Source organism: Cervus elaphus, chromosome 28, assembly GCF_910594005.1.
Source record: "Cervus elaphus chromosome 28, mCerEla1.1, whole genome shotgun sequence".
Taxonomy (NCBI): domain Eukaryota; kingdom Metazoa; phylum Chordata; class Mammalia; order Artiodactyla; family Cervidae; genus Cervus; species Cervus elaphus.
In genome coordinates this window covers 12,769,717-12,782,550 of record NC_057842.1, presented here as the reverse complement: position 1 = coordinate 12,782,550, position 12,834 = coordinate 12,769,717, and the positions used below count along the sequence as shown (strand labels likewise).

General features: G+C 41.8%; 1 protein-coding gene across 4 annotated transcripts in view; it reads right to left on the bottom strand.

The window, feature by feature from the left end:
* The window catches only part of SMAP1 (small ArfGAP 1), a 158,603-nt gene that overhangs the window by 56,694 nt on the left and 89,075 nt on the right, over positions 1–12,834 (bottom strand). For 2 of the 4 annotated variants that reach the window (XM_043889749.1, XM_043889750.1), the window contains one exon: positions 7,194–7,274. The exons of the other annotated variants lie outside the window; for them this stretch is intronic. In XM_043889749.1, the coding sequence (XP_043745684.1) occupies positions 7,194–7,274 (81 nt within the window). The remainder of the gene's footprint in view (positions 1–7,193; positions 7,275–12,834) is intronic. 4 annotated transcript variants of the gene reach the window in all.

Below are 12,834 nucleotides of genomic sequence, written 5' to 3'. Positions count from 1 at the left end.
AAATTTTAAAACAAATCTTTCTATTAGTCAGAGGAGTGTTCCATTCCCACTCAACAGAATGTTACTAAAGATAGAAAAGCATACACATCTTTATCAACAAGCAAGGATACTCAAGACATATTGTTATAGGACAGAGGAGCAGAGTAGGTTACAAAATACATGCATAGTCTGATCCCATGTGGATACACACATTTCCATGGAAAACAATATGGAAGGATGAACATCAAAATGTTAGTGATAATTTTTCTAAGTGGTTATATCTGTGACTATATTACTTTTTCTTTTTGCTTATGCATATTTTCTAACTTCTTAAAAGTAGACATGGTTTGGGGACTATGGGGGGGTAGAAGGGAGATGCTATTAAAAATCCATAAAGTTTCTATCTACCCTGTCTCTTGGTTAAAGAATGAAAAACTCTATAAATTTACTAGACAGGAATATGATTTCTTTTGACTTAGGAGTAGCAGTAGTGATCTTTTCCTTTTCAGAGAGAAAAGATTTACTAAAAAAGAGAAACCTAATAGCTAAAGAAAGAAAGTTGCCAAAAGCAACTAACAATCTAGGCTCTAATAAAACCTGGAACACAGAAAAGCAGGACCAAAATGCTTTCTAAGCCTAATGCACAGTTATGCTGAATCTATTTTTTTAAAATCTACAAACAAAAGATTGTTATCAAACTAATCTCCAATATCAGGTTTTAAGCCGGAAATGAAATGATTTGTAGAAGATACAAAGAACCTTCCAACCCCAGTTATAAAAATGCACTGTTAAAGACATCTGGCATGCTTACTTATTACTACCTAGATCATATGTCTCCACTTCCACAAAAGCATTAACTACTGGAAATATCTGATTCTCAAATGTGCACAGACATCATGTGAAATGTTTATTTAGCTTAAATGATACTGAGAACTTGGTGGTTGTGTAAGCGTCTCTGTCAGATTGTTAAACAGCAGAACCTATTAATACAGCATCTGGCAATGAGCCACTTAATTTCACTTTAATGATTTACTATGGATGTGAGAGTTGGACCGTGAAGAAAGCTGAGAGACGAAAAATTGATGCTTTTGAACTGTGGTGTTGGAGAAGACTCTTGAGAGTCCCTTGGACTGCAAGGAGATCCAACCAGTCCATCCTGAAGGAGATAAGCCCTGGGTGTTCACTGGAAGGACTGATGCTGAAGCTGAAACTCCAATACTTTGGCCACCTCATGCGCAGAGTTGACTCATTGGAAAAGACCCTGATGTTGGGACAGATTGGGGGCAGGAGGAGAAGGGGACAACAGAGGATGAGATGGCTGGATGGCATCACCGACTCGATGAGCAGGGGTTTGAGTAAACTCCGGGAGTTTGTGATGGACAGGGAGGCCTGGCATGCTTCGATTCATGGGGTCGCAAAGAGTCGGGCACGACTGAGCGACTGAACTGAACTGAACTGAAGAGCTATCTGACTGATTGATATACAACTGGTTGCTTACTTTTACATGGCTGTACTGCAATCTCAAGTTCAGGAGCTTTGCAATTTTACTTTCTGCTTATATTGAAAGGTTAGACCACTTATTGTATTTTTTAAGTTTTATTAACATAAAAGTTTGTTCAAAAAGACAACTCTGCTGGTTGTTTCTGTTTTTTCCCCAACTGCTCAAAAAAAACACTATTCATCTACATCATCTTCTTAAAAAGATTCAAATACTATTTAACATTAATATATGTGGTAAGTTGATTTTCTCTCATAAACTTCAATAAGTTAGTGGCAAGAATCTGTACACACACACACAAAAAAACACTTTTTAAATTTTGCATTAAAAAATTACAACACATGCTTGGGGGACCCCAGGCCATTCATAGCAAACAGTTTAAAGTATTTCACCGAGACACATACGAGACTGGTCACAGGACACACACATTAGGACTGACATATATACACCCTTACACATGAGACAGATCACTAAGGAGAAGCCCTGCGCAGCGCAGGGAGCCCCACCCGGCACCCCGTGGAGACCTGACCGGAAGAAGCCAGCCAGCATGAGGGCGCGTGCGCACACAGCCGGCGCACTCCGCCGCAGGGCGGAGACTGGCAACACCGCAGAGCAGCTCTGCCCTAACAGAAACCAACTTTCAGAATGCCCAAGATGAAAAAAGGAATACTCACGCACAAACATAGAAAGCTATGCTGCAAAAGGTTTAAGACAGCTATCATTAGGTAGAGGGATTATAAGAAATTATGTATCTTTTTAAAGTTTTGCTTATTTATACATTTTATTTTTTCCGACACAGAATATGTAATATTTAATAAAGAAATAATAAAAGTTTGAATACTAAAAATTTTTAATTCATAAAAACATTAAAATATTCCAAGATAGGTGAATAATTATTACTAAACATCCTAATTATCTCAGAAAGACCTTAGGAAAGTCCATGAAAATATAAAATTCTTTACTTTGATGTAATAATCTGAATTTTTTTGTTAAGATACTCATTGCCTATAAAACCAATAATGCATTTACACTTGTACAACAGGTATCTAAACAGAAATACCTAATACCTTAAAGTAAGCCATATTTTCTGAAATATAATATATTCAGACACACACAGATATACACACACATACAAACACACACAAATACATGTTCTATATAAATACAGAAGTAGCTAGCATTGGGAAGAACTGAATACTTTTTTCCTAAATTAGACTTTGTCTTTTAACAGGAAGAATAGCTGATTGAAACAGAATAGCAACTAAGGTGGATGAGAAATCAGTCTGAAATAATAAAGAGAATTCACTGACTAAAAACCAACTCTGGAGCTGTGAAGGCCATCTTTAAGGATATAGTCAAGATGATTTTAGGAACCTGTCCCTATGTTCAACAGATTTAATAAGTAATTCTAAATTTAGAACTATTTATTACCAAACGGATAACAAGAGATCATCAAGGCAAGGCTTATTAATAAATGAAGAAAAAGCAGATCCAGACAGTTAACTGACTTTGCCAAGAGGACAGTGAACCCAGACCACGGGCTTGAACCTGACTCTCCTCCTGACCCTGCTTCTCCTGCTGCAACCAAGTCTCAACGAACACGGCCACCTGCTTCTAACATTGACTGGAACACATTCATGTTTACTGCCTGTGTGCTACAAAGGAAGAGCTGAATAGTTGTGAAAGATACCTTATGACCTAAAAGATTTAGTATCTGACTCTCTACAGAAAAACATTTGCTGATCCCCAAAGTTTTCTTAACATACAATTTAAAAGTTTCAGAACTTAACACATAAATTCTATCAATAATAAACTACATTATAATAAATAGCAATAAAACCAGAACTACTACTGTGATTATTATTTTAAATTACTTGAGAAGGATTTAATTTCTCCATACCAAGAATTGACTACTTGTCCATTTTCCATGTTTTGATATGCACATCTTTAAGAAAAACTATAAAACTTAGACCTTCCCAAAGGAGAAATCAAGATCTGCTTATTTAAACTGAAAGAGAACTCATGTACATTCCTGTAATAGGGTACTTCTCATCTACATAAACATATTTACAGATCACCAGCTACTTGGGAGATAGTCTAGTAGATAAATCTAAATGAACTGAATTAGAAATGTCAAACATAGGACAGAATATTTTAGAAAAAGTCAAATATATACACTATTTTCCAGCAGAATATCTAAAGCACAACAGATGGAACATCTATTTAAATGTCTAAAACACTTGCCCTATTAATCACTTGATTCAGTAAATTTTTAGGTTTTACCTTCCTCTTCCCAGAAAAGAAAGTGAGCTGGCTCCAGCTAACCCCATTAGTAATAAATGCTTTTACAACACAGTAACATAAACCTCAGTGAGACCTAAGTACAAAATACAATTTAAACAAATGTAGTAGGCTGCTCAGGGAAAACAAGTGTATTTACAGAAGGAAGAAGTCCCTAAGGTAGGAATCAATAAAAATTACGAATCTCCTAGTTAGAAGACAATATGGAATGGGGTTATATACAAACACCATTCTTTTTTAGGGAACCCTGGACTGTTCATTATAAAATGATGTAGAATGTACAACAGAACAAAAAATTGCAGTAAGAAAGCAACCTGAGGGCACATATGTCAAATCAAAACACACACACACACACATGACTTGAGACTTAAAAGAAAACCTGGGTTCAAACTCCTTAACTGCCAACAACTGTTAGCACTGAGCAAGTCACTTTTCAGTGACTCGACGTCCTTCTAGGTTTTAGTCTACTCCTTTATAAAATAAGAGATCTGGACTCGAGAGCAAAGTTCCTTCCAGTCCCCCAATTAGCACACTTCCAAGTAACTGCTTATTAACTCACTGCTGCATGTCAAGTCCATGTTAACGGCTTTAATTATGTGTAGAAGGAAGTGGCCTGAGAAGAGGCATTCTGGAAAAATAAACCCTATCAAGCATCCCTCTTTCAAACGCATGAAGATATACAAGATGGAGTTTAGTCTGCTCTGCCTAATAAAAGAAGTGAAATCCTATTTTTCCAAACTCCATAAACTATCTAACTAAACTAGATTACATTAGCCAAATCATATATGCTCTGTGATTCTTGGTTCCTCCACCTCCAACAATAACTGGTCTTTGTAAGGAGTAAAGAGAACACGCGTGGGTGAAGAGCTGAAAGCCGTCCCTCTGAGGTCAGCAATAAGACAAGGCGGTCACTTCACACTTCCAAGAGCACATGCACAAGTGTACATGCAAACTGTACACCAGCCCAGTTCCTGGCAGATAACAGATAGCCAAGAAAGCCAATCCCTTCTTATTAATGAAGATGTTATTATGACTACTACTGATGCAATTTTCACTGCTATTACTACTAATTTCTCCTCTGTAGATTATTCAAGAGGGCTTCCCTGGTGGCTCAGTGGTAAAGAATCCACCTGCCAATGCAGGAGACGTGGGTTCGATCCCTGGGTTGGGAAGCTCACCTAGAGAAGAAAATGGAACCCACTCTAGGATTCTCGGCCTGGGAAATCCTCCGGGCAGAGAAGCCTGGTGAGCTACAGTCCGTGCGGTCGCAGAGCTGAACACAGCTTAGAGACTAGACAACAACAATAAGACTACACCAGCTCCCTGAAAACCTCAGCTCAGAGAGAAAGTAAGGAGAAACACCTAACGCGAGAGAAGGAAAGCATACTGGTGCCATGGCCCTGCTTCCCTACTGTCAGACTGTCAAATGCACTCGTCTCTTCCTCCCCATGCAACTTCTACTATCCTGACCACGCAGTTTTGACAGGAACTGAAGTTTCTCCCTGTGGGTGATTATTCCTTCAGCAGGGTTCCCACCAGCAGCAGCAGGGGCCCTGACCTCTGCAGGGTGAGCAAGAGTAACAGAGGAGGTGTGAACTGGGCTCAACAGAACCTAACGCTGAAGGGAGAGGTAACAACAGTGCCGGCTCCTCCGTTCCCACCCCTCAAGTGCTCCTGCCACACCCGCAATCCAGAGCCTGCGCACACCTACCTGGCGGCCCCTCCCACGGCAGGCAACGGAAGGCAGGCACTTACACGCAAGGCACGAAAGACAAGGTCATTTTTTAAAGAGAAAAAAATATATGTTTCAAAAGTGGTTAAAATTTAAATCTTGCCAAGTACAACAATAAGGCATTATACAAACTCTTTGACATTTCCAACTTTTGGAAACATAGATAAAACACACTAGTGATTTTTAAATTCCTTTGTAATCAAATAGAACACTGTTAAGAGATTTCACTTACAGCTTCTTACTGATGCACGCTGAGAAAGTTTCCAGAGGAGAATTGAAGCCATTTAAGTAACTGGAGTTATAATTACTAACTTAATCACTCCTTATAAAAAGTTTTATAATATTTAACATCTGACTGAAACAAAACCTGGATGCATCCTGTGTTAGGCAAAGAAACTGATCTAACAATATAATTAAAGAATCAAATGAGGTAGGAAATAATAAAATCAAATGTATGACAATGTTCCCGGAATTCTGAGGAAGGAAGAAAGTGCATCTACTTGGAGTGGTTAGAGGGCCTTCATGGACAAGGTGGAGGCCTAGGTAAGTTGTGGGAGAGCAAAGGACAGCCTTGGCTAGGCAGTTCAGTGAAGAGAGATGGGAAGTGTGTTCAGGGGGCAACAGACAAGTCTGCCTGGTACTGGGAGGGGGGCGGGGGTTAAGGGGACACACACTAGGAGTGAGGTGAATGTGCCGATGGCGGACAGGTGGGGGTGCTACATAAAGGACTGACGAGCCTTGGGAGTCTAAGCAGCATGTCTTAAATGCTGAAGGCACGTTTATAACTTTCTGAAGGTATAGGCTATTCTAATAAACGTGATGGAAAAAGAGCCAGTGAATACTGACTTGGACACTTCAAATGAAAGCAGTTTGTACTGTGTAATTTATGCCTTCATAAAGTCGACTATTCACACTGCAACAATTAAAATCAAGGACATGCTCTCTTTACTAATAATCCTCTTTTCATGCTTCCATTCTTGTGTGAAGAAATGCATTTAGAGCCAAGCCACCAGGATTATTTAACCAAGTCCTTTACAGAAATCTGTAGGCCTGATCACATCTCTCCTGCTCATCACTGCAAAAGAACCTTCCCAAAGAATCCACAGCCTTTCCTTCAAAAAGAATCAATCTGGACTTTAAAGTCCTCTACCATTTGAGCTTAATCTACCCTTCTGGCCTCTTTCCCATGACTTTCTATACACAGACATAGATCTTTCTTCACTCTACTACTCACTTTTTTCCAAATAACTCTGTCTACGTTCGGCTTCTATGTCCTCAAGGTGTTCTCCCCACGGGACACAGTCCCACCTCACAACCTCAACCCTACTGACACTTCAGTCCACTCAGGTGCTACACTCAGTGTGGCGCGTCTTCTAAAGGCCTCTGCAGGGGTCCCTCTGCACTCTCTCAACTTTCCTGATTGTGAAGACAGTGCAAGAAAGCTAACACCACCGCTCTTTACATCAGGAATAATACCTGCCCTTGAGGAACTCACAGGAATCTGTACCCACACATATGTACCTGATTACAAGTCGTACAGGGCAAGATAGATACAGGACACACTCTACAAATACTGGTTGAAAGAATGATTATTGCATATCATGAATATCACCAAATCATCCATATATAACTATACAGATAAGGTTGTAACCTGGGTGGATTAAAAAGAAGAAGAGATTTTACCTTTTCAGTTGTAAGTGGTTTTGTAGGCTTTTCTGGCTCCTTTTCTTTCTTTTTCTCTTCCTTTTTTTTTTCCTTTTCTTTCTAAAACACAGCCCAAAGTTTTAATAAGTTTACTTTTTTTTTTTTAAATGTCAGCTCTTCATACATTTTTATTAGTTGGAGTCATCATTTGAATAGAGTACAAATTTCAGTGATGACACTATTCTGTGATACTAAGATATGAAAGAAAGCAGAGCAAATTCACACTGTCATTGAGTACATTAATAACACAATAAAGAATAACTTTCCTTAAAAAATTAAGACAGAAATGAGACAATTTAGAACTTCTTTGATATTTCAGAATTTGTTTAAAGCAAATGCAATTTCTATTCAATAAATTCTCATTGCATCTTTACATAAAGTTAGGTTTCCTAACAGCAACCATCAAGCTGAAATTTGAATATTAAAAAAACATAAACTAACTCATAGAACAGAATTCTTTATCAACCAGATGAAGGCAGATTACAACATGTAAACATGAGAAGAAAATGCAAAATCACTTTAATTTTTTTTTCAATCACTGAAGTGTTATATTTTTAAAGGGCAAATACGATAATTTTCTCATGAAAATAATGGTGAAGACAGTGCTTGGGGACCAGAGCCAGCTGACTGGTTTGCATATTTGATCCAACCCAGCTGAGGTAAACTATTGTTATAAAGTTCACAATTTGCATTTTCAAGAAGGATGAAATAAGATATAATAATAAAAACGTAAGGTCTATAGACAGGTGGGGAAAGGAAGATGAAGCAGATTAAACAACGAGCATTTGTAAGGCATATGGAGGGAAGAGATGCCAGAAATCTGCAATCTGGTGATAATGCAACTGAGTGCTGATCTAGACCTTAGCTCCCTGGCACCAAACATGAAAGGATAAACTGCCGAACCCAGAAAAGGCAGGATGATAAACACATGAAACCTGGTGAAAGTGCCTAAATGTTGCATCTGCACCTGTGCCTTTAAAAATGGTGCTTGACACCACCTCTCTCGAGAGAAGAACCTTTACTATTTGTAAATTGGGAAAGTCAATACCAGCAATTCCCAGGCCAAAATGGCAGAGATATAATTAAAGCTCCTATGGGCCAGGCACTGTGATAAGCACCTTACTGTCTAAGTTAACGTCTATAACAATGTCGGAAGAAAGTCATGATAGCCATTTTACAAATGCGGAAACACACTCTCAAGAAAGTGACACAGAGCTGATCGCAGCAGGGCTGAGGGGCTGCAGAGCCTCCGTGCTCGCGGCCGTCCAGTGGGCTCTGCTTCCCACACTGTCCTCCCCACGGGGACAGCGGGCATCTCCTGAGCCCTTCTCAAGGGCTAGACACCGCGTGACTCACTGAGACCCACACAAGATCCTTCCGAGGTAAGGAATATCACCCGCCACTGTGCAAGTGAAAAATAAACAGGATGTGCAGAAGTCCTTCAGATGTCATGAAGTGTTTTCCAGATACCAGTCAAGTTTAGGGAGGAACTGGACATCCTTACTAATATGCTGGAGGTGGATGGTCCTGCAGCCTCTCAAAGCTCTTAGTTATTTATCAAGGATGTCACTGTCATGAGAGGGGGAAGAAGCCCGTCTCTCTCATCACTACGACTGGTGGGTACATCTGAAATCACCAAAAATCAATTAAACCAGTTCAGTTCAGTCGCTCAGTTGTGTCCAACTCTTTATGACCCCATGGACTGCAGCACGCCAGGCCTCCCTGTCCATCACCAACTCCCGGAGCTTACTCAAACTCATACCCATCAAGTCAGTGATATCATCCAACCATCTCATCCTCTGTTGTCCCCTTCTCCTCCCACCTTCACTCTTTCCCAGCACCGGGGTCTTTTCTAATGAGTCAGTTCTTCCCCTCAGGTGGCCAAAGTACTAGAGTTTCAGCTTCAGCATCAGCCTTTCCAATGAATATTCAGGACTGGTTTCCTTTAGGGTTTTTGCCTTTTCATACATACTGTTCATGGGGTTCTCAAGGCAAGAATACCAAAAGTTTTGCCATTCCCTTCTCCAGTGGACCACGTTTTGTCAGAACATGGTGTGGCTCATGTGGCTGTGGTCCATGTGATCAGTTTGACTGGTTTTCTGTTATGGTGGTTTTCATCTGGTCTGACCTCTGACACATAAGGATAAAAGGTTTATGGAAGCTTCCTGATGGGAGAGACTGACTGTGGGGGAAACTGGGTCTTGTTCTGATGAGCGGGGCCACACTCAGTAAATCTTTCCCTAGCCTTTCCCTTCTCCAGGGGATCTTCCCAACCCAGGGATTGAACCAAGGTCTCCCACATTGCAGGTGGATTCTTTACCAGCTGAGCCACAAGGGAAACCCAAATTAATCCAGCTAGCTGTGTTTAACTGAAGGAGAGCATGATTTTATGTCTTGAACACTGGAATTTCAGTTGTCAAAACATGGCTGTAAGCAACAATTTTATGACATGGGCCTTGAAGTCACATTAAAAATATGGGTTCTAGCCAAAATGGCCATCATCAAAATATCCACAAACAACAAAAGCTGGAGAGGGTGTGGAGAGAAGGGAATCCTATACTACTGATGGGGATGGAAACAGGTACAGTCGCTATGGAGAACAATATGGAGATTCTTTAAAAATATCTAAAAACAGAGAGACCATATGACTCTGCAATCCTGCTTCTCGGCATATATCCAGAGAAAAACATGATCCAAAAAGATACATGTGCCCAATGTTCACTGCAGCACTGTTTAAAACAGCCAAGATATGGAAGCAACCTGCATGCCCACCAACAGAGGACAGATAAAGGAGACATGGTACATACAGACGATGGAGTATTACTCAGCCATCAAAAAGAGTGAAACAGCCATTTGCAGCAACACAGATGGACCGACAGAGTGTCACACTGAGTGAAGTAAGTTAGAGACGGAAATATATCATGTGACATCCTTTAGATGTGGAATCTAAAAAGAAATGACACAAATGAACCTACAAAACAGAAACAGACTCCCAGACTCGAGAACGAATTCATGGTTGTTGGCAGAGGGAGGGTGGGGGAAGGGACAATTAGAAGTCTGGGATGGACGTGTGCTCACTGCAGTGTTTAAAACGGACAACCAACAAGGGCCTGCGGTACAGCAGAGGGGACTCCGCTCAGCTATGCTGCAGCCTGGATGGGAGGGGGCCTAGGGGAGAAAGGACACACACAGTACACGCACGGCGGAGTCCCTTCTCTGCTCACCTAAAACCACCACAACACTGTTTGTTAACAGGCTATGCCTCGATACAAAATAAGTATAAATACAAAAAATTATTTTTAATAATAAAGAAAGGAGACAAAAATAAGGAACTTAAAGCCAGGCAACTCATCAGGTGACTGACCTATTTAAGATACAAGTTTCCAAAGGGAATGGTGAAATATATATATTTTTTTAGGTTGGAAGAAATAAGTCTTTAGTATCAATGCTTCTGATGAGTTGTTAAGGCAGTTGCTATTTCTTCTTTGGCTCTTAGTAGGATGAACAGAAACCTCAAAAATTTCTGTAAATTCTTTCTGGGAGACAAATCTCTCTCTCTCTCCTGGGAATGCCTCAAAAACCAGAGCTGCTAAAAAAGGTAGATAAATGTGCTCTGAAGAGATTAGTTTTAACCACTCTATGAAACAAGCAATATTCAAAATCTTATAAATAAGCTAAGATGCACCAGTGGTAGACCTTTCTAGGACCCTAACGTTTAGTAAGCATTATTAAACTTTCATTTTCTGTTTTCTCAAAATAAAAGGGGGGGGGGCCTCTAAACACAGATCATATAGTTTGACCTACAGATAACACCCATCTTTAGAATCAAAAGCTGCTGAAAGACCAGAGTACTGTGAGAATCTAAGTTGTTTTAAACTATCTTCTCAGCAAGAATAAAACACAGCAGTGTTTGATATTTCAAAACAGTAGTTCCTGAAATTTGGTTATTACATAGCCAAATGATATAGTGAAATAGGAGATCTTCTGCAAAAGAGAACAGGAAAAAGTGTTCAAGTCCTATAAGGCAAAGAAAAATAGATCTTGGGTTCATTAAAGATATGGTCTCTAAAGCTTTTTATTATGCACTTCTGTCTTAAAATGTTGTGCGCATACATATTCAATATATGTATGTATTTATTAGTAAAGCACATATAGTACTCTATTATACACATTATAAAACATAAGGAAAATTAGAAATTTTAAGAGGGTAAGAAAAAAAAAGCATGAACAAACTTTCTGACAGACTGCCCTGAAGAGCCCCCTGGGGTCTAAATGCTGTCAGGCAGGATGACGTCGCTCGGCCAGGTAAGACCCCGCTTTCCAGGACCTGGTGGCCAGCGCCGCGCAGCAGACCCGTGACCTGAGGGCTTGCACCCTCTGAACAGGCACCACGGCCACGCTTCCATGCCCTCAAGGCCCCCTCCGCCTCCTGCAGGGCTCCTGACCACCCGAGTCTCTCCGGCTCCAACCACGCCCTCCGTTCCCCAAACCAGCCCTCACTGTCTCCTGGGGACCCCCTGGCTGTGCTGTGAGGTTCAAGTGTGCCCAGCTTTCCGCTCTCACGTCTCCACTCCGCACATGGTCCGCGGGCGGCCTCCGCACTCCTCCAACCGGGCTCTCTCCTCGGCCTCCAGACCTGTGTCCCCAAGCTCCCGCCAGACCCCTCACCGCTGTTCGGTCACCTCACACTCAACATACCCAACTCTGAAGTCCGCCGCCTCCCTACTCTCACCTCAAAGCTGCTCCTCCTCCTCAGCCTGGATCCCTTCTCCCTGGACAGCGCATCATCTGCTGAGATGCTCAGGCCTGCAGCCAGGAGTCACTCACCATACCCCTCATGGACCTGACCTGCTCCGGGTCTTTGATGACCACTCTCCCTTCCACTCCCTCTGCCTCCAGTCCAGCACACGCTCCCATCATTCTATCCCTGAGCCAGAGCAACAGGTCCTCAGGCCTCTTCTACATCCAGCAGAAGAAAGTTCCCTCTCTGGAGATGGTGGAGCAGACGATTCAGAGGTGAGAATCGGTTCTGGACGCTCCTTCTGCCCATGGAAGGCACTGAGGAGCCAGGGCCCTCGGGTCAGAGCCCAGACGCGCCAACAGGCTCCCAGGACGCTTCTCCCCCAGTTCTCCCCCGGCCACAGGCACCCCAGGCTGCCTTCTCCCGCAGACCCTGCTCAGCCTGCTCTGCCCGCAGGCTTTCTTCACAGGACGCTGTCTCTGCTCCGACTGACCCCAGTCCTCACAGTGAACGTCCAGGAAGAGTGTAGATGCGTCAGAGGGCGGGCCCTGGGCCAGAGCGGCGCCGTGAGGGCTCAGCAATCACGGCCCCCATTCGGCTGCATCAGACACCCCTGTGAAGGTCCCCATCTTCCTCTGTTAGATGGAGGTGTCTCCACAGCAGAGGTCATTTAGCAATGAGGAGACACAGAAAAAGTGTGAGGCAAAGGATGTCTCAAATTCACTATGGTCATTATAACAACAACAAACAGATAAAAAGAGTCAAAAAAATAAAAACCTTCAACTATTTACAGGGATGACTTTTAAAGTCCACAGTGGTGTAACACCACATTCCCTAACCACTCCTACGCACACACATCCCACAGCCATCACTCTACAG